This window comes from Colletotrichum siamense, assembly GCF_013390195.1.
Source record: "Colletotrichum siamense strain Cg363 chromosome Unknown KSG_Cg363_contig02, whole genome shotgun sequence".
NCBI classification, from domain to species: Eukaryota; Fungi; Ascomycota; class Sordariomycetes; order Glomerellales; family Glomerellaceae; genus Colletotrichum; species Colletotrichum siamense.
The window spans coordinates 6,804,034-6,825,348 of record NW_023501015.1 but is presented as its reverse complement, the minus strand read 5'-3'; the positions used below and the strand labels follow the sequence as shown (position 1 = coordinate 6,825,348).

Sequence of the window (21,315 nt, the reverse complement as noted above, 5' to 3'; positions counted from 1 at the left end):
TATACCAATTGTACTGTATGTGATAAAGATACAAACGGGCTTGCCTTTTCAAAAGTACGTAGGTAGGTAGAACAATCAAACGTAGCTGCTAAAACTGTGTATTTACTGGCGTATTTAAGGAAAGCGACTCCTCAGTGAACTCCTTCCGCATTTAAAACATCATAATAGACCGATCAAGCTATAAGTAATAGAAGTTACCTAAACTCAATCAGGAAAGCATTCCTTTGCTGAAAACTGCTTGCCGCACTTTCCTAAATAACCTCCACTCCGCATTTTCAGACTTTTCAATTGCGACCCTCCAACCTTCCCAGACCTGCGAGAAAATAAAAGCCACATACGTTCCTAGCTTTCCATTCAACCGCAACGCACTCCAGAAGTAAGATCTCACCAGCATGTTTAACCGCGCCGATCGTCGCTGACCGTAATATATACAGTAACCACAATGGACTCCAAGCCTTGCTCGTCTGCGGCTCCCGAGAGGAAGGAAGGTCAGAGAATCATGAACGGCCAAGAGAGTGCCTCGGACACGATCTCCAAGATCCGACGTGGCATTCACACGGTCTGGGGAGGTATTGGCGCAAACGAGGAGCGACAGCTCAGAGATGTCCTTCAGCGGTTGGTTGATGATCTCGACGGGCTGGAGAAGAACTTGTCAGGCACTGCGAAGCGACTGAGAGAAGACGATAAGTCCGCCATCGACACTAAGCGCTACAAGACGGACCCCTCTTCAGAGGAACCTACTCTTCGCAGCATGAACCTCGTTTCCCCACCTCACATCCCAGCAAGTGATCATTGCAAAATTGAGAAGATTGAGGATGACGACCAGCTGCACAGAACCACGTCTTTCAACCCCGTCATTGATCTCACCTCGGACACAACATCAGACGAAGAGAGTCGTCAGGATTCCAAGACACACATGCTTAATGCTTCTTTGGCTCCCGAAGCGACGGCGAATGAGCAAGATGGCCACGAAAACGACAAACATGCCGTCTTGAGGCTACTTTCCCAGGAGGAATATGGTGATACCAGCGATGAGGAGACCCAAGACAATACAGTCAAGCCGCATGGGGCCCACCAAGATAAAAGCCTCAACGCCATCGAAGCGTGGTTTCGATACAAGGTCCACAACGGGCACGAACTATTGGGACTACTAGAACTGGTTGACTTTCATGAGCCCAATCCCGACAACTGCAAGGCTGGGAGTGAAAGTTGCCGGAATCTTCGACAAAAAGTCGAAGAGGCTGAAAAGTCAATGGGATGCGACTGGGAGACAAGTATCGGCCCACTCGCTCGCGACGTCTCTATACATCTCAAAGATGCAGGCAAGAACTTGGAACGTATCCTGAAAAGGTTCCAGGGTCATGCGAAGAAGATCGAGCCTAAGCCCGACTACGACGACCTGTTGCTCGACAACGCGGAGTACATCGACCGATTCAGGCCCTCGCAGAAACACCACGTCTACGACACGGGCGTTGAACGCCTGCCTACCTCCACGTCAGAGCTCTTTCTTCCAGACCGCCAAACGGCACTCCGCAGCTCTAGCGGCCGTTCTCGTCTCTCCCCTCGGATCGTGGCAGGAACACCCATCAAAACCGAGCAAAGCACATGCATATCCCACCTCAATAACGCATCGACCGTGTCCCAGGGCCACCAAGCCATCTACACGCCAGGCAGTAGCTGTCAGAAAGAGACGATGGGTACTTCACGCATTTCCTCCAAAAAGGTGCATTGGCCTACTGGCAAGGAGACTGTTGCCGACACTGGAAAGGACTTGTCCAGGGAAAGACGCGAAGCGAGACGACAGCGACGAGGAGCCTGATCAGAAGTCTAGGAGCGATGGCGACGGGTACAGCGACGAAGACGATAGCGGAGAGAACGGGCCTCTTCCACTTGGGCCGGAGAGGACAGGACAAGGATGGGTTGACAAAGCTCAACACAGTCATAGGTCACTGGAAGCGAGGCAAGCGACAGAAAACCAGAGTATTGACCTCTAATGCATTTACGAATTCATAGCTTGCTTGAGGAATCGACCCGAGCTTCAAACCTTTTGTAGCTTGAATCCACCACTCTGAAAATACCGCGCCGATGCAAAAACACCTGCTGATGCAAATATGGCCAACCCGCAAAACAGTTGCAAGCCGAGATAGTCACCTCCGCGTGCATCAACAATTGCGCTCGCTATAGGACTGCCCGTGAGAGCACCAAAAGACTGGAATGCGAACGCCGTACCGGTTCGAGCACCAATTTCTCTGATGTCAGAGATCTGAGCTATGAGGGTGGGCCCGATAGATGTCAGACCAGATGAGCAGAAGCCGAATGCTGCTGTAAAGATGAGAATTCCGGCGTCATTCTTGATCGGGATCCAGAGCGCTAAACAAGCAATCCCCGTAAGGGTGGCGATGGTAATCATGATGTTGTATCGGCCGACTCTGTCAGCCAACAAGCCTGGGACGATACGCCCGACGATTCTATTTCCACTCAGTTAGTAATTAGGAGTTATCCAGTGACCGAGGTTGGCGACGTACCCAACGGCGTGCATGATTGGCAGCAGGTAAATGACCAATTCCTCGTCCATGCCTTGAGCTCTAGCTTGTAGAATCACAAAGTTGTACGGAACAAATAGACCGAGGAAGACCAAGAAGAGCCCGAAGACTGTCGACATCATGGTTGGTTCTCGAATACCCCGGAAGTACTCCTTCATGTCTACTGGCTTTTGTTCTGGCTTGAGCCGAGATCTGACTGTGCAGTTGGCGATGATGAGGAGGAACAGAAACATGAAGCCAACGCAGCGTATCGCCCAACCGAAACCGACCCTGTCAATCAACTTGGGAATCATGATGGGCAAGATGATGCCACCGCAAGAGGATCCAGACATCATAATGCCAAAGGCCATCCCGCGTCGGCGATGGAACCAGGTGACGAGGCAAGACATGGCGGCGCTGGTCACTGCGCTCGCGCCGATGGGACAGACGATGCCCTGAGCGAGGAAGAAATGATAGTATTTGGTGCCCAAAGACTCCATCATCATGCCAAACACATACGTGATGGTACCGCCGAAGAGGATCCATCGTGGCCCGTACTTGTCAAAGACAAATCCCCACTAGTCTTCACGTCAGCTGAAAGTTCAATTGGTATTGTGAATCAAAGTAGCGACGTACAATGATGGGCAAGAAGTTCATGGTCCATTGCATGAAACTGGTGATCCATGATACAGTGGATGAAGAATACTCTCGAAGCGCATCATTGACGTAGTATGTCTGGAAAACGCCGATGCTGTTGCCCAGACCGTAGGTACATAAGAGAACGCACCAGCTGCCAAACAGCACCGTGAGAGCTTCTCGTCCACCTTCAGGGAACCCGTCGGCAGCCGCATCGGTCTCAGGAATCGTGGTCACGCCTTGTTCCATGGTTCTCGGGTCAAGATGGCGCTCATGTTCCCCACCGGTATTCGGACCCGATGCGGGCGGCATTCGGGGCTCATCAACTGGCTCACCGGCCCCATTTCCCGGACCTGGAATCGTCGCTTTCTCCATCATACACAACACGGATATCCGGAAAAATCACCGGACAATTCAGAAACCGGCCGGGAGATGTTACCTCTAAGATTGAATTTGGCAAAAGAGCCTTAAATACCCCAGGTTAGTCTCGAGCAGACGGCGCTTGGAGTGGAGCCCCACGGGGAAGCTCCTCCAACGTTATTTCCATTACCTAAATGTGGACTGCAGGGTGAACGAATTTCCACCATACATACGGGTACTTTCGCTTCGCTCACCATGCCAACCCCGAATGACGCGAGCTTAAGCCCAGAAAAGTTCGGGCCGAGCCTATGGACGCGTCCGGAGGTCTTGTCCGAGGCGGCGACTCGCGCATCGGGCGAAGTAACGGGCCGGAGCCCCGAACCGAAACATTTGGTCTTTGTCAGAATGGTTATTCTGATTCTTGATTCTTGGGGGGACGATTGAAACCTCAATTTTGTCCAACTCGCCTTTGACAACGATCTATCTCAGCGCCTTTTGAACGCCCTTGATCACAACCGCCAATCGCTCGATGCCTTCAACAATTTCCTCCTCCTCATGCCACGCCCAGCAAAGTCTTGCGCCGCTGTAGTATGATTCCCTGCCCCTTTGCTCACTGTAAGGGTCATCAGGCACGCCGAATATCTGGCCTGGCCCAACCTTCAAGTTGAAGTCTTCAAAAGAAACCCGCGAAATTTCCGACGCAAAGTCGGCGCCGCCATCGCCAAAGGTTATGTAGAGGAAGAAGCCACCAGCGACACCGCTCTCTTGTGCGGCCTCCTCCGCAGCAATTCTCACGCCCAGCGGATAGAGAACACGTTTGATTGTGTTGACCATGGCATAGTAGCGTTGCTGGTAGGTAGGAATCAGAACTTCGTTGATGTGCCGAGTCAGAGCCCCCTCTGTGAGCACGTTTTCCACGAAGAGAGAGGAGAAGTGAGCTTGCCCACCACCTGAAGCCGTAGCGCCACTGCAAACAAAGTCAGTCCTTTTGCCAAGATCGAGGGCATGGGCGAAGCACTTACACAGTACGAATGGTGGTGCAGAAAACAGGAGTTGCTTCAATCCAACCAAGCCTCATGCCAGGAGCAACAATTTTGGAGAAGGAGCCATTGCTGACCGCGTTTCCAAACGTTGATGTGCCCTCTAGCTCCCTGTCCACATCTACCAAGCGTGGGCTAGGCTTTGGAAGAGCTTCAGCCGAGACACCCTCCTTCGCCGGCCACCGGAGCACATCGTAGACATCGTCAGATATCAGCAGAGCATCATGCTTTCTCGCCAACTGCACAAGTCTCTTCCTGTTTTCTAAAGTCATGGTTTTGCCACTAGGGTTTGAGAAAGTTGGGATAAGATAGACCACATGGCGATAGACCTTGGGATATCCCAATGTTGCCGATTTGCTAGGTCCTGAAGTCTTGTCCGGCCAGGTCTCATCGACGTGCTGTAGCTCGCTTGCGAGAAAGTCAAGATCCACGCCGTCCGGTCCTTCTGGTGCGCCTCGGATGCGACCCGCGAGACCTGCATCTCTGAAGATGGGGCATGCGAGGAAGTATGTAGGTTCGACCATCCAGACCGCGCGGGTGTAGACTGGGTCTGTGAACTTTTGAAGAATTGTCGCTAAGCCATTTGATGCACCATTTGTCTCGCCAATTCGAACGCCTGGAATCGAGCCGGCAGTCGGCTGGTAAAAGTCATTCAGCCATTTTCCGATCAGATCTCGCAAAGACGGCCTCCCAAGTCCAGCTCCATATCTAAGAAGGTCTTTCGCAACATCTTCTTGACGGAACAAGGAGGAAGAAGCAGCCTCAAGGTCTTTCACTGGGTGCAAGCGGGGAGTCGGCCATCCTCCTTGGAGATTAATGAACGAGTGCGGCTCAGAGTTGGTGATTCTCATGTTAGGCAGGTGGAGAGGTGTTGATTCTAAGTTGATGGTGCTCCTCCCAGGCTCAATCCATATTCATAAAGGGGAGCTGGCGTTTTATCGCGGGGCTGGGATTCGTCGGTGAGAATGACGAACAGCGGGTCCTGATATGCGAAATACCGACTTTAAAAGACGATAGCGCATCCCAAGATTGGCAGGTCGCATGAAGCCGACATAGGTCGGGGGCTCCCCGACGCTGCATTCTTTCGAGCCCGCGGTCACGGGGATATCTGACAGCGTGTTGAATTGAGAGATACTAAACTTACGGAGTTGATTCTTCCGACATATGATGGAATTGTCACAACGGACCCGATGCTTTCATCCGCGGAAATGTGGACCTATGAAGGCCGGTGACGCCCGCAACCGGAGTCAACTCCTGGTCGATAAACGCCGATCTCGGACTTATCCTCGACGCGACCCCACAGCTATGACCGGACCATATCGCGGTCTCTCCGGAACGGCAGTAGTATCTCAACTTTCCTGCCTCGTCGCATGTTTGGTCCAGCTATTGCGACACCGAGAAACTACACCATGGCTACAACGTCTTCGGACAATGGGCACTTCGTGGTGCTTGGGGCCGGCGTAATCGGCCTCTCAACAGCGATAACCCTCCGAAGTAAATATCCTTCAGCGCGCATCACCATTCTAGCAGAGTACTTCCCTGGCGACTACCATATCGACTACTGCTCCCCATGGGCCGGCGCAAATTGGTGTTCCTCAGCAAGCGACAATGGGCTCCTCGAGTCATTCGACCGCGTTACCTTTGAGAGGTTCAGGGAAATTGCCAAGCACACTCCCGAAGCAGGAATCAAGAGTTCACCTCTTAGAATGATTTTTGACCAGAAGATTGAGGATGCCGAGATACTCAGCGAAGGAACTGGCAAATTGTGGTATGATGGTTTGGTCGGTGGCGCAGTCTCGCTGAACGAGAATGAGCTGCCTGAGGGGGCTGTTTTTGGACTAGACTTGCCCTGCACCTTTGTGATCAATTCCCAGATTTACCTTCAATGGTTGGTGTTACCCATCTAGAACTCAGATTGACTGCTGTGATTAACTCGGCCCAGGCTTTTGGAACAATGTAGGCAAGGGGGCGTGTCTCTGCTCCGGCGTCAGATTACCCACATCAAAGAGGCTCATATTTCTGCCGACGTCGTAGCTGTCTTCAACTGCACTGGCTTAGGATCATATCATCTCGGCGGAGTTGAAGACAAAGCCATGTACCCAACGCGAGGGCAAACGGTCCTGGTGGAACAGCCCATTCAGCCACTGGAGCGAATGTACTTTCGATCCCCTCGTCGGGTAGACAACGACACTACATATGTCTTCCAGCGTCCTCTCGCCGGAGGCATCGTCCTTGGTGGCTGCCGCGAGGACGGCAATTGGGACAAGGACGTGGACCCCGAATTGGCGAAGAAGATTATGGACAGATGCTGTGCTTTGGCACCCGAGCTCGGCAGGCCTGAGGATCTAAAGGTAATCAAGCATGGTGTGGGCTTAAGACCAAACCGCAAGGGCGGCCCTAGAATTGAGGCCAAGAAGGGCGGGGATGGGTTGATAATACATAATTACGGTGCCTCTGGTGCAGGATATCAAGCATCATGGTGAGTTGATACGCAACGGCAGGAAAATGAGAACATGACTAATATCAAAATAGGGGCATGGCAGCACATGCAGTGAAGTTAGCACAGGAGCAGCTGGAAGTCGCGCCGCAAGTAGTATCGAAGTTGTGAAGTATTATCAATTTGCAGTATGCCTCCGTAAGCATCCCTAGCGGAGGGAAGGAAGTGCGGGGTACACTGCGAGGGGAGCTAGCTATTGAGCATCGTTGTTCTTCTCATCCATTGCGACGAGCTTTCATTTCTCTGATTGTCAAGGACGAATTAGACCTATACAAATAGTATATTCTCCCAGTAGATGATACATACCAAACCACACAAAACTGGCTTTGGGATCTCCGTTTGAGACTAGATCCTTATGCAGATGGCGACACTGTGTGGGTGAGATGAAAAGCGCCACGACAGCGAGCACTGCAGCTCCAGCCGAATGTGCGCCTAGCACAGCCTCAGTGAGACTAACTATTTCCCCCAAATGCCATGACGAATATACCTGAGTCATCCAGATCATTGCCAAGTCAGCCTTCTTCGCTGCTCATCTTCCGTACAACTTGTCATCTGTCTCAGCATCCGCCCTTCAAATTACACACTTCCACGCGCCGTCTTCCCCGCACTCCTTGCAGCGACAAAAATGACCGCACCCGCTAACCCTATCTCTAGATACAAATTCACCATTCTTCCGGAATATTTTATAGACTACTGCAAAACAGCCGATGACAGTCCTGGAGGCAAAGCGACGACGCAAGCCGGCCTAGGTCTCCTTGACAAAGCTTTTGGAGACTCGCCACAACGTCAAGAAAGCGGGGATACTAAGCCGTGGAACCGTTTTGCGGCACATGTCAACCGACTCAACGATGAAAGCCCCGCTGGGGTGGATTACAAAGTACTCTACCTAACCAGACACGGCCTCGGGTACCACAATGTCCAGGCGGCCAAGGTTGGGACGGCAGAGTGGGATGTGAGCAACGCCTTCTGGTGACGGCGGCCGGACCTTTTCTAACGTACAATAGAGATATTGGTCACGACTTGACGGCGATGGGGTCGTCACATGGCTCGATGCAGAGCTTGTCGATACCGGCATCAATCAGGCCAGAGATCTGGGTGCTTTCTGGAAGGCTGCTACGGCTGCTGAAGGAGTTCCCTTCCCAGAATCATTCTACACGAGTCCTCTTCGGCGTTGCCTCGAGACCAGCAAGCTTGTCTTTGGCGATCTAGTCGAGGGTAGAGGCCAGGAGTTCAGACCTGTTATCAAAGAAGGGCTGAGAGAGCGCATGACCGACCATACTTGTGACAAGAGGAGTTCGAGGACGTGGATCGAAGGAGCTTATCCCAAGTACATTATCGAATCTGGCTTCACCGAGGAAGACCAGCTCTGGAAGGCGGACCAGTTTGAGACCACGGAAAGTCATGTCGCAAGGAAGCAGCAGGTTCTGGATGAGCTCTTCTCGACCGACTCCAGCCAATTCGTGTCATTAACCGTCCACTCTTACGCCATAGCTGCCATCTTGCGGGTTGGGGGCCAGGAAGAGTTCCGGGTTCGAGAGGGCTCCAGCATCGCAGTGCTGGTCCGGGGAGAAAGAGTTGCGACTTCAGCATAGATTATCTCATTTAGTTCGAAGATTGATAACTAATCAGGTAAACTTCGAACTTGGTCTTGATTCTTCCGCCGCATAAAATGTACCCAGTGGGTACACTATGTGGTAGGTCTGCGCATCATTTCAGATTCTCAATTACTTTCTCGATCATGCATTATTCGTGGATGGCCCCTTATAACTTTGGTGAAGATGGAATCCGAAAACTAACAAGGACTGCTTTTACAAAAGTACCTCCAGATTTGGGGTGGATCAGGCCATGGCTGTGAGTTGCGGGAGGCCGCCTAAGCTGTTGCCTAAACCCCACAACAAGGTTTCTTTCCCGCGAATACCGATAATCCGTTCACTTCCAGTATCATCTACTTCAAATTCACGAAGTCTTACGGTCTGTTTGAATTTCAATTATATGAAATTGACAGAATGGAAAACCAAGCTCATGCCACTACCACCAGGCCGTACCAGTACGAACCTCTGAACCACGATCAGTTGGAGTTTCGACTACTTCACCTCTTACCCGCGAACGATTCAACCGAGCCGCTTGCATGCCGACTAGAGATTGTAAGTGGTCGCACTCGTCCACATTTTGAGACGCTGTCGTACACTTGGGGAGGAGAAGCACCATGCGAACCTGTGCTAGTCAACGAGGCATACCTTCTGAATATCACGCCAAACCTAGCAAGCTTTCTACGACAGCGCCGAGACCCAATTGCAGAGGTTACAATCTGGGTTGATGCAGTGTGCATCAACCAGAATGACGTCTCCGAAAAGAACCAACAGGTGTCTGTCATGAGTGTCCTCTACATCGCTTCTCGCGCTGTCACCATCTGGCTTGGACCAGCAGCCGACGATAGTGACGTCGCGATGGAGAAGCTAGCGGTACTCTCAAGGTCAACTGTATACAGCAGAATGCCTTCTGTTCCGCCGGAGACGGCGGCTGCGATAGGAAAGCTTCTCAATAGGCCTTGGTGGACCAGGGTCTGGATCGTTCAAGAAGTCTGCTGGGGCGCTCTCGGGGGCGGGCTGATGACAGCTACAGTTTGTTGCGGTAGCAAATCTATCAGCTGGCATGACCTTGTCCTCGCATGCGGGCGGATCAAAGTTCATGAAACCAGCCTTCACCAGTCGATTCCCCATGTTGAAAGCGTTCTGCATCTCGAGTCGATCCGCTGGGGTGGCGAGAATATCTATACGAAAGGTAACACCACGGGATTTGACCAGAACGACTTCTTGCAACTAGTTTCCAAGTATCGGCATTTTGACGCAACTGATCCGAGGGACAAGATCTACGCTCTGCAGGGAATGTTGAGGAACAGACCCGGGCTGGACACGACGCAGCTGCGTGTGGATTATGGCATCGATGCGAAGGAATTGTACCACAGATTTGCAATCATCACAGCAGTCAGAGCCCCTGGGCTAGGAATACTGCAACACTGTTCCGGGTCACTGGATGATAACTTGAGTGGCAGACCATCTTGGGTTCCTGACTGGTCTCTCAAGCGTCGAGAAACACCTCTGCCTAACCGGGCATCCGAGGTCAAGGAAGCAATCCCTTGGTGGGCTGTGCCGCAGCAGAACGGCGACACCATTGGCTACCCCACCACGCACAGCAAAGCGAGAGACATGGCACAAGAGGCTCTGGAAGACATAAGAGGTGTAGCGGTCGCCCTATCTCAAGCAGAGATATTGAGCGAACTGCCACCAGATCCACCAGATGCCAAAAATACCATACAAGACCTCATTCGGCGAGGGGAACTTGTGCTGACGTGCTTGCCAAGTGAGCCTCGCATCGATGCCGAAACTGAAACAAGCATGTCTGAGATCTTCGATCGAATCATGACATCCAACGAGAGAATAACCCAGCGAGCATTCCTCCGGGATTGGCTTGATGAGACAGAAGAGAAACGACCGCCATACTCTGCAGGAATAGGCCAAGCCACCAGCAGTACGCCAACATTCTCGCATGATCTCAGAAGCATGATTGTGGATGGAATGCTTTGGGACACCATCGAGTCAACACACGAACCATTTCCTGAGGATTTAGACTCAAACTGGGAGGCTTCCACTCACTTCATGATCGCTGTCGCTCAGTGCAAGAGTATGGCAATGATTCAAAACCATGACTTGAATCCATACGAAAGTGAGGATGCTAGAGAGAGCGCATTCTGGGATGCTTTATTCGCTGGACAGGTCGTTGATCTATCAACAAGCCCTGACGATTGGCTTCCTCGGCTGCCGCCAGCATGGAGCAGGACGGAACCGCCGCTGACATCAACCAAGCCAGGTCAAGTGGAATTGTCTGAGATATCTGAAATCTTCAACAAAAATTCTCGGCGCATGAGAGGTGCTGGCGAGGATAGAGGCTGGCTGGCTGTAGGATTTGAAAAGTCTTTTGACCCACAGAATTGGACAGAAGCAGAACGACTTCAAAAGATGGAGCGATTTCGAGAGCTGGGGAACTTGTGGCATTCGCAGCCATACGATCTCTATCACCGCCCCTTCAAGCTTCCAGCAGTCGTGCCGGATGCTTACTGGACTTGTCGCATCCAAGACGATAAAAGAGCGCGAGCGCTGAGCGCCACATCGCGCTGCAAAAAATGGATCAACGGCATCATTAGTCCCGATGAACATAGCACCGAACGCAGAAGGAAACGAGCTCTTAAAACCTTTGCCAAGATACCATCAATCATTCCTCAGGAAACAGTCGACTTTCCTGTGGAGAAGTATGCTCTAGGACGTCGATTCTTTGTCACGACGCGCGGATATCTGGGCATTGGTCCTGCAAACGCTCATCCGGGTGATCATGTTGCTATTTTGATCAGTTCACAAGTGCCGTTTATCCTCCGTGGATGCAAGGACAATGGCTACAGAATTGTGGGTGAGACCTATGTGTCTGGTATCATGAACGGAGAGGCTGTAGATTTGCTTGTCAAAGAAGAGCAGGCGCTGGATCGCATCAAGTTAGTCTAATAATCACATTTCCTAGTCAAATTTCTTGGTAACTCAAGTTTTGCTTCCAAAAGATCAGTCATACCGTCGGTTTGGTTGAGACAGCAGCCGTATTTATCACCGTCATGCGTGAGGCGCAATCCCCCCAGGCGCGAGGGACGGTCTGAAGGTCCGAATATATATAAGGGACGGATCGAGGACCCAAGACTTGAACTCAATCACCTAGGTAGGTAGACTTCGGGGCATGTCGTGGCAAAAGTTCATATAGGTGAAATATCTTATGTCAGTCTTCTAGAAGATGGTCTTTGTAATACGCTTCTACGCTGGCTTTGGAAAGTTCGAAAACATCTGGCGGGGCCTCTTTCAGAATGAGGAGGGGGACAAAGATCAAACCAAGGGGAAAAAAGAAAGAAACCGCAACATTGCATCTGTTGTGAATGGGGGGTGGGGGGTTTTAAGCAGGCAGCAGTGGCGTTGTGCCCAAAGACAAATTGGTGCGATCGACTGCACTGATCCGGCTTCATGATGCATCAGCCCGGTTCTGAACTTGGGCCCGGAGAAGAGATTAGCGAATATCCCACCTGATTTTGACCCTGGCGACCTCTAGGTGAACCTCAACATAGACTTCTTGTCGGTGTGAAACTCCAACAAGAATGAGGACATATAGTAAACGCCACCATGCCGACCCATGCTGCTCCCCTTTATTCGTATGACGTTAACAGTGCCTATAAGGTTTGCCTTCGGCTGGTAGGTACCTACCTACCTAGTGTTACTTCCATATTGATAGTACATATGCGGGCCTGGACAACCTGAGTACGATCAACAAATTTCCGGTTGCCCCACCACAAGCACTGACCAATGCACCTCCTTTTAATAGTAAACACACCACGCTGAATCGCACGACGCGTCGTCTTCAAGGACGTGCAGACTAGTTGTCCCACTGTGTTCTGTGACTCTGACCGTGCCTCATCAATATCATATATGGCTTCCATCAGTCTGGCAGGGACCTTTTTCGCTAGCCATGGCTATGACTCATGGTTGCTTCTTATCTTGGCCGCCATTCTCCTCGTCGGCGGGTCCCAGCTTCGAGGTAATTCTCAAGATCCGAGGGAGCCGCCGGCGTTGAAGCCGAAGATACCAGTTGTCGGCCACATTATTGGTCTACTAGGACTTAGACAATATTACTATCGCCAACTCGGGTACGTTGGAAGTCATATCCTGGAGTTTAAATTCCGGCCATCAGAAACACAACAGCTGACGCGGAGAGTGTGGGATCGCTGCAGTCATGAAAATCCCAACCTGCCAGTCTTTTCAATCTCAATGGGTGGTTCTCAGAAGATGTACATCATCAAAGATCCCCAACTGAGCCAAGTCGCTATGAGAAACAAGGCTCTAAGTCTGATTCCTTTTATGGCAGAGTTCGCAGAAAAGATGGTCGGCTTCGGGCCCAATATCATGAACTTGTTCCATCACCCCCCTACAGACGGTTCACTTCCGTGGACTGACGATCAGCATCGTTCTTATGCACCGCTATCTCCTGGGCCTGATCTGCTGGAGATGAATACTTACGTCTTGAAAAGAATCTCACAAACCATCAACTCCGTTGGCCCGGAACTTGAAAACAAAACTCTGTATTTGTGGTTACGAGATGCTTTCACCAAGGCTACCTTGGGCTCTCTCTTCGGCGACAAAAGCTCCCTGACAGCCAGCCCGACATTAATACAAGATCTCTGGTCAGTATTACATCCACCTTCTGTTAAGGACAAGCCCTAACATATCTATACGACAGGGACTACGATGCAGGCCAGTCTCAGCTTCTAATGCAGCCGTTCCCTTCCATCACAGCACGCCAAGCCTATGGTGGCCGTTCTAGGGTTCAGCAAGCCCTCAGAAAGTACTTTCTCGAGGAATTCGATCAAATTTCCAATGTCAGCGCAGTTGTCAAGCGGCGCGTGGCGGTCAATCGCAAGTGGGGATTACCCAGCGATGACGTTGCCGATCACGAATTCGGAATGCTCTTTGCTAGTGTCACAAACGCAATCCCAACGCTTTTCTGGATGACATGCTACGTCTTTCGCGACCCAAAGCTCGTTGAAGAACTACGAAAGGAGCTGTTGGATATCGCGGTCATTCAGGACCAAAACGAAACGGCCGCGGATGGACAGAATGTCTTGCAGTTCCACTGGCCTCGCAAGTGTACATTCCCCTTAGCAAAGCTCAGCTCGGCCTGTCCCCTTCTACTGTCAACATACAAAGAGGTCATGCGTTTGACGAACCGCAATGCCGGCACGCGCAGGGTTGTTGAGGACACTGTAATCAGTTACACACCGACTACGGCAGTTGGAGAGACGGCGGCTACACAGTCATATCTGTTGAAGAAGGGCGCCAACGTCCAGGTTCCCTCCATCATCACCAACTTTGATCCGGCTACATGGGGTCCAAATGCACACGAGTTTGACGCAAGACGGTTCTTGGCTGTAGACAAAGAACGAGAGCGCACGCAGAGTCGTGCCTTCAACCCCTTTGGCAGTGGCAAGCACCTCTGCCCCGGTCGCTTCTTCGCCGACGCGGAGATTCTAGGAGCACTGGCTGCTTTGATTCTGGGTTTTGAGATAGAGACGCCCGAAGGTGGCCGAGTGCAAGTGCCGCCTATCAAAAATAACCTAGCCGAAGCGGTGCCCAAACCATTGCAGACTGTTCAGGACAACATGATGGTGAGAATTAGGCGAAGACCTGGTTGGGAAGATGTTGAATGGGCCTTTGTTGCGAGCAACGGGAAAAGCTGAGGGATTCTCAAACTAAGTGTTCAGACTCGAAACATGCTTGCTGACATCGTCCCCCTCCTTGTCATTCTCGAGTGCCCAGATGCTTTTGCATGGACCAAGCTTGATGGATTGGGTACAAGAAATATGGTCTTACCTGGCCGATGTTCTTAGTTGGCGAATTATATGCATCGGCGTTGTTCTGTCTAATGCCTCAGCTTTGTAGACGTGCCAGAAATACTAATGCAATCGTTGAAACATAACTGATGGGAAGCTCCTCGGACTCGCCGCATTGTTGTCGTGTGCTTTGCTCCAGGGTACAAAGAACTGTTTCAATCATAGTTCAAGAACAACAAAACAAATGTATTCTTCGGTGAGTGCTTTGTTGCTAACCCAAGGGCATAATCGGTCAAAAGGCGGCTTGTCGCCGGCCTGCTGGACCTTTCTATTCACAACCATTTTTATCATTAAGCAACATTCCATCTAAGCATCAGTTCACATCCGAGTAGGTCTATCGGAAACAGAAGCCTAAGGACCCGTCATACAGAAGCCATGTGTCAGCTTGCCAAAGCCACTTGCGAGATCTGCCAGGAACCTCAGACAGTCCTGGTGGAGCGAAAGCCTTCAAAATCCCACCCCAACGCAGTCAACTACATAACTGATGAGTTCCACTTTCCCTGTGAGAATGCAAAACTGACCGGCAACAACTGCGGCTGGGTCCGTACGAAGCACTTCCAAGCAACCGTGCCTGATTCGCTCTGCAAGAAATGCCAGGCATATCCCGGCGGATCTAATTACCGCGACTGGCTCGAGACCGATATTAAGCGACGAGAGAACTTGGCGCAGTTCATTTTGACAACCAAGCAGCGAAAGACTTGGTGGAAGGTTTATCTATGTTGAGTGACCTTCTTTAGGTGACACTACGTTGGCGACAAGGGACTGAGCAAAGCCAAACCAACAGGGAACATCTTCGGACTTCTTCATGAGCAATTGAGCATGGTTCTCTTCATTGCAAGTGCGAGGCGTTAGGGTAAACATCGAATTATCATTATCTAAACTCAAAAACAAAGCACTCTAATCTCTATGCAAAATCATTCTACTACTCATCTAGAAAGAATGTGATCAAGTGGTCCGCTCGGCACGATCTTGATTTGAATAGGTGGCTCGGAAAACAGAGCACCGCCAAGCCCATATTCAAGCTCAGCTATTGCTTCAAAGCTTGCCACTATCCTGGATGGTGAGGCTGTAGCCGTAGCTCTGCGAGACAGTGTAGCGGTCGCTGCCGCGGTACTGGCCGTAGTTGGTGCTGTACTTCTTGTCCCAAACCACAGTGTACATGGAGCAGTAGGTTCCCTGGGGTTTGCCGTTCTTGCTAAGGACGTAGGCGTTGAAGAAGTTGCAGGCATCGTAAGTGCCATCAGACCTGGGGTGTTTCTTGTCATAGGCGGTAGTTGCCAGACAAGCAGAGGCGCACTGGCTGGGGTCGAAGGGACCAGCGTACCATTTGGCTCCCATGTAATTGCTGGGGGCGTTGATGGCGCCACCAAGCTCGGTAGGTCCTGAGAAGCCTGATTGTTGTGGAGGCGCCGCGTCCTTGATGTAGCCTATAACCATGTTAGCTCTGTTCTAATGACAAGAGAAGAAAAGAGACATACCGTTGGAACCCTTGATGCCGACATGGAAATCGGCTCTCCACTGTCCAACGTTCGTAGCAGAGTTGGAGTCGAGTTGAGCACCAAAAAGACTGCACTTGATGTTGATGGTGCTCTTGGGGTCCTGGCAGATGTCATAGTCCGGTGAGTAGAAGGGATCTCTCTCAAAGTAGAGGTTAAAGGCGTAGCAGAAAGGAGCAGCATCGCATTGCTTGGTATCGTCAGTCTCAATTAGTAACAACATTCAAGATGGAAACTGACCTGCTGGCACAGGTAGGGGTCGTAGGTCTTCAATGTGGTAAAACTGATGTAAGTTGTGCTTTCAAGAGCCCCTGTCAAAGCCTGGAAGGACCGACTGTATCCATCAATAGTAGGGGCGGCGCTGGCAACGGAGTCGTAGGCGGTGTTCGCCATGAATGCGTCGTAAGTGTCAGAAGTTGGCGTAGGCCCATAACCAGTGGGCTCCTTGGTCTTGCATCCTGAGTTATTGGGTGAAGCGTTGTCGCGAGCTGCGAGAGTCGAGTCCGGCGAGACGGGGTTCTGGGTGGCGTCTGCGGCAGCGGCCGCCGACGCGGAAGCAACATTGTAGGTCGCCTTCTCGCTGGCGACACCAACGGCCGGACCGACCTTGGTGGGTTCGGGGGCGGCCTATACAACAGGTTAGCTTGGATGTCGAGATTTAAATGCTTAGATGGCCTTCTCACATCAAAGATATCGAAGTCGATACCGTCCTGTGCGGTTGTGTCGCGGGCGACAATGGGATTGGCAGCGGCCATGCCAGCCACAGCAGCGATGATGACAGCGGAACGCATTGCGAAGTTGGCGAGTTGGGAAGCCGGAATTGAAATGTCAGAAGCGAAGGCGGACGAGATGATGAAGCTGGTGATGCTGGAGGAGTGGAGTGTGAGGGTGATGAGTGGGATAATCGAGAAAGAGGCCGGGATCTCAAAGGGTTTATATCTAAGTTCAAACGCACCAGCATGAATGCATCCAGGACCTATGTTGCCGCTGGTGTCTGTCAGTATTCTCTGCGACTAGAGTCTCCATGTCAACAGAGTCCTGGTGGTGCAAGTTCGGGAAAGGGCCTAAATGGTGAGTAGCTCAGCTCAATAAGCCACCGGACGCGCCGCGCGAACGTTGGCGCCCTTTCGACTAACCGTCCTTGTCTGTGCATCCGGCAAGGCACTCTCAGCTCACAGTCTACCGGGCATCATGCCCTTTTGGACAGAAATTCCAGCCTCTCCCGTACACTCGTCGTAATTTAAGGAGCCTCGTCATCAAGTGTCGATGCATCGCGGGAGCCTCAAAATAGCATGTCGACTTTCTGCTTGGAGATGCGATGTGGTTGTGTGGACTTGGTGACGAGACATCCTGGCTCACTCCGAACAGAAACAGAGATCGACGAGACATAACCGTAAAACAAGCGTAAATCAACGGGGTTCTGAGTCCACATCTTTCCCGATGTTCTTTGTTTGCCGCCTGCCAAATCTCATCAAGCATCGGCTAGTCTGGAAGGTTCCTGGCTCTCGGGATCGTTCCACATTGCTGGGACGGGCAGCCTGCCGTTCTTCCGCGACCAGCTTCTATGTGGCGACCAGCTAGCGATCCTTACGGTTAATGATACCTAAATCTGTTGTCCTCACGTGGTTGGTAGACCCTGCGCTCAGGCGAGGGTGAATGGAGTTTCCAATATCAACAAAGGCCCAGCCATGCGTTATGCTAGGAGAAAAAGAATGGGGGCCGACTCCTGGTCCGCAGGCTACCTTCAATAGTTTCGCGGTTTTGGCGACTAGATGTCAGGTCAAGCCGGCGACTCGTGTACGTCTTAACCATCTTCAGAGCTAGTGTGGCACGGGGAACAGACTTCACGCCCAATTCGTCTCCTCTTGCCCCGACCCTTGCCTGTGCGGCTGGACTGCAGCACCAATGTAGCCATATCAGATTGTTGTTTTTGGGGAGAAAAATACCGAAATCTTCCCCCATTGGCTAAAATCCGATATCGCATTGACCGCAGTCCCGTCGCATCTTTTTAACGCCCGAGACGTGCACTCTTTAGCTCCCGTCAGGGGGTAGCCCTGCCGAAATTCAACAGCTTCATGCACGAATACACCGCCGAAGAGACAATATTTTGAATGCAGGGAACAATATTCCTGCAGCATCGGCCGCGATGAGGATCTGGCCCTCTTCGGCCGCTCGACAGCGCCCATTCTTGGCATCGAGTTATTTCTTTTTTGCAGCTGGCCGCTAGTTAGGCAAGCTGATCGTTGGTGGCTTAACGACGTCCGTTGGACAACAACAAACAAAGAAAATAGCATGGGAATCAACCGTTCGAGGCTACATCTTTGACGTGATCTAGTGACAAAGAGAACACGCGAGAAACGGGCGTCAAAGGAGGAAAGCCTCCAGCCTCCCTCGTATGTCAACGAACTTGAAACGTCGAGAGCAGAGAGAAAATGCGCTAGCTAGATTGGCTGGGATGTCTACTTCAGCTCAAGCGAGAGGCCTCGATGTCGAAGCTTCAACCATTCTGCTGACCACACAGAAATCAAGCTCATCGCGATCCCCATGCTCCTCCTGCCACGCGGTTCCAATTACACTTGTCCATGTCTTTGTCTCCACCAGTGGTCAAGACCCCGCAAACTATGAAGAACGGTCTCGACTCTTCACCCTGACTTTCATGCAATCCACTGGCCGAGCTGTGACCTGTCGCGTCTGCCCCAATTCGTTAGCATTGTTTACTAGTGAAAACCTGCATGTCAGGCAAAGACTCACATTGTAGAGCTGGGTGTTGGACCGGTGCTGGCCCTTCTCATTGATGATTGGCTTCCCGTCGACACCAAGCGTCGCCTCACCCAAGCCGACCTTCTCAAAATCATATCCGCCAATAACGCATGCTAGAATTACTCTAGCCTCAATATTCGCCAACTCCTGCCCAATACAGTTCCTTGGACCCCTCTCGAAGGGTCGCCAGGCTGCAGCCGGAATCTCACTCTCGCCGGCTTTTCCGATGCCAGCCTTCTCATCGTCATTCGTTGCCATGGACGTGTCGGTGTTCCCGAGCCACCTCTCCGGTACGAAGTCGTCCTTGGTGCTCCCATAGACTTCAATATCACGCTGGATCAGGGTTGCGCAGTTGTACAGTACCATTCCATCCGCACAGAGGCTGCTGCCATCTCGAAGCTGGATGTGGAAATTTGACCCTGGAGGGCATAAGCGTGCTGACCCAGCTGGAGGGTAGAGACGCAGAGTCTCCTTGATGACCGCAGATGTGTACGTCATCTTCTGCGTAATCTCATCTCCCTTCAGTAACAAGGCCTTGCGGATAGCTTCGGGGCTGAGATCTGGACCGAAGAGACTCTGCAGCTCCGCACGAAGCGTCTTCATGGCGCGCGGGGTCCGGGACAGCTCGTATATCGCCCATTGCAGAAGGATACTGGTGGTGTCATGTCCTGCAAACATGAAGGTCTTGAGCTGGTCTTTCGTGCCGTCAATAATCTCCTGGGTCAGAACATCGGTGTCGCTGAGGCTCAATGCCAAGATGCTCCGACTGGATATTGCCTTGGTTTTCTTCATGTCATCGAACTTGCTTCGAATGACATTTGTGAGGAAGCCATCCACCTTCTCGGCGAGAACCTTGCGCCTTCTGTCTGAGAACAGGTTCTCGCACCACTTGAGCATGCCGCCCTTCTCTCTGTAAGAGAGAAGGAACTCTTTGTAGCTCTTGATGAAGTCCCCTTGCTGCTCTTCTGGGCGCTGGGCGCCCAGTTCAACGTCCATGGTCACGGCACCTGCGGGGACATCATAAGTCATCATATTGAGAATACTATGGTCGACAACCAAACTTGCCTATGATATCAAATGTGAGATTGGTACAAAGCGGCTCCAGTTCAAATATTTCGCCTGTCATTGCAAGCCTGTCAAGCTTAGCAACAAACGTCTGGGTATTTTCCAGAATCACCGGCATCAGGCTCATTAAGTGCTGTGGAGCAAATCCGGGGTTGAAGTGTTTTCTCATGTCTTTCCAGCCTGGTCCCTGAATCATCATTAGTAAATTGCATCGCAGTAGTTGGCCGATCAGATCCGAACTCACATTTGTCAACACAATCGACTTCTTCCCCACTAGGGGCCAAAGGTATGCCATAGTGTCCGACTTTGGCGTACTATACGGCCACATTTTGGACTGTTTTGAGACTTGCTCAGCCACATAGTGACTACGGATGAGAAGCATTGGTCGGCTGATAGGGCGGAGGTCAAAGAACATGACTGGGGGATTTGCCATTGTCTCACACATATCCCCAAGAGCGTGGTCTAGCGGTTAAACTGCATTAGATGAAATGTTTTACGACTTCAGAATACTTCAATAAAATCGCAACGGGGGGCTGGTACCGATTTGGCATTCTTTCTCGTCGCGTCGCTGATGGAACTCATTGATAATCTTCATATGGCCCCATATTAACGATGGTTTCACCTGCGGGTAGTTCGCAAACTGCTTGAAGCGGCGGTAGTAAACAACCGAGTAGAGGTAAAGTAGAAGAACCGGAAGCGCTAGAAGCGCAATGGAAGGGAGATTGTTGAACATGATAGAAGGTTAAACCCACACACAATGTAGAGAAGCACAAACACAACTGCTCGCACGCGAAGTCTGTGGCGGGTAGCCGCGTACTTAAAAACCAATCCACCTGATTTGCATCGGGTTTAAAGTCTTCCGTTTCAGCTGGCGCATGGACGAGCCGCCCACCATCTCCAAACACGACCCCATCAAACATGACGATGCAAGACACTCCAGCCGGGCAACGTAACTCAAGGATCGTGGTTGGCTAGAAGCGACTCTCGTTCGCGCACTAGAGTGTGACATGCAGATAGACGATATACGCTAACACAAAAAGCTCGTCATGGAATTTGGACACCGGCTTGACTGAGGGGTTGTTATTCGCATAGCTAGGACGTTCTGAGAAAACATCCGCTGGGATTGGTCGGTCTTTTTGAGCCGGGTCGAACACACCATCTTTCACTGGCAGGTCGCATGATGGACCGAGCCAAGGATTTCTGTCAGAACCTTGAGCGCGGGAAGGATGGCAGCCACACCCTTGGTTCCCGCCAAGCATTCCGTTGGCACTCGCACGATGCTGAGGGGCTCCTCTAAAAAGCAAACAATCTAGTGAGGTGACACCATGCACTTCAGCTTTCGTCAAGTACAGGATGATCTGGGGTAGCCCTTCAGACCGGTGTGAGCTGCTCCAACCAACTCCAAACCTCGGCTTGAGCCGACTAACCGACTAACACGAATACGACGGATTTCATTCAATCAACATGG

At 51.4% G+C, this 21,315-nt stretch overlaps 7 protein-coding genes across 7 annotated transcripts; 4 read left to right on the top strand and 3 right to left on the bottom strand.

The window, feature by feature from the left end:
* Nucleotides 1–916: 916 nt before the first annotated feature.
* CGCS363_v003788 (uncharacterized protein) lies at nt 917–1,819 on the top strand (the record flags this gene model as incomplete). Its single annotated transcript, XM_036635637.1, has 1 exon — nt 917–1,819. The coding sequence occupies one exon, from the start codon at nt 917–919 to the stop codon at nt 1,817–1,819; it is 903 nt and encodes a 300-aa protein (XP_036500030.1).
* A 219-nt stretch (nt 1,820–2,038) lies between these two features.
* Nucleotides 2,039–3,407, bottom strand: asaE-9 (MFS transporter asaE; the record flags this gene model as incomplete). The annotated part of the gene is made up of 3 exons (XM_036635636.1): nt 2,039–2,468; nt 2,526–3,100; nt 3,159–3,407. 3 exons carry the CDS (start codon nt 3,405–3,407, stop codon nt 2,039–2,041), a joined length of 1,254 nt encoding a protein of 417 aa, XP_036500029.1.
* Nucleotides 3,408–3,998: 591 nt separating this feature from the next.
* CGCS363_v003786 (Uncharacterized protein) lies at nt 3,999–5,409 on the bottom strand (the record flags this gene model as incomplete). Its single annotated transcript, XM_036635635.1, has 2 exons — nt 3,999–4,485; nt 4,541–5,409. 2 exons carry the CDS (start codon nt 5,407–5,409, stop codon nt 3,999–4,001), a joined length of 1,356 nt encoding a protein of 451 aa, XP_036500028.1.
* Nucleotides 5,410–5,967: 558 nt separating this feature from the next.
* On the top strand, nt 5,968–8,647 carry CGCS363_v003785 (putative phosphoglycerate mutase; the record flags this gene model as incomplete). The annotated part of the gene is made up of 5 exons (XM_036635634.1): nt 5,968–6,446; nt 6,501–7,037; nt 7,091–7,114; nt 7,710–8,007; nt 8,060–8,647. The coding sequence occupies 5 exons, from the start codon at nt 5,968–5,970 to the stop codon at nt 8,645–8,647; spliced, it is 1,926 nt and encodes a 641-aa protein (XP_036500027.1).
* Nucleotides 8,648–9,061: 414 nt separating this feature from the next.
* On the top strand, nt 9,062–11,608 carry CGCS363_v003784 (Heterokaryon incompatibility protein 6, OR allele; the record flags this gene model as incomplete). Its single annotated transcript, XM_036635633.1, has 1 exon — nt 9,062–11,608. One exon carries the CDS (start codon nt 9,062–9,064, stop codon nt 11,606–11,608), a length of 2,547 nt encoding a protein of 848 aa, XP_036500026.1.
* A 960-nt stretch (nt 11,609–12,568) lies between these two features.
* On the top strand, nt 12,569–14,373 carry CYP7B1-1 (25-hydroxycholesterol 7-alpha-hydroxylase; the record flags this gene model as incomplete). The annotated part of the gene is made up of 3 exons (XM_036635632.1): nt 12,569–12,786; nt 12,871–13,320; nt 13,377–14,373. The coding sequence occupies 3 exons, from the start codon at nt 12,569–12,571 to the stop codon at nt 14,371–14,373; spliced, it is 1,665 nt and encodes a 554-aa protein (XP_036500025.1).
* A 1,188-nt stretch (nt 14,374–15,561) lies between these two features.
* stcS-2 (putative sterigmatocystin biosynthesis P450 monooxygenase stcS) lies at nt 15,562–20,280 on the bottom strand (the record flags this gene model as incomplete). The annotated part of the gene is made up of 8 exons (XM_036635631.1): nt 15,562–15,953; nt 16,005–16,212; nt 16,263–16,649; nt 16,706–17,009; nt 18,643–18,713; nt 18,774–19,789; nt 19,875–20,034; nt 20,092–20,280. 8 exons carry the CDS (start codon nt 20,278–20,280, stop codon nt 15,562–15,564), a joined length of 2,727 nt encoding a protein of 908 aa, XP_036500024.1.
* Between the last annotated feature and the right edge of the window lie 1,035 nt (nt 20,281–21,315).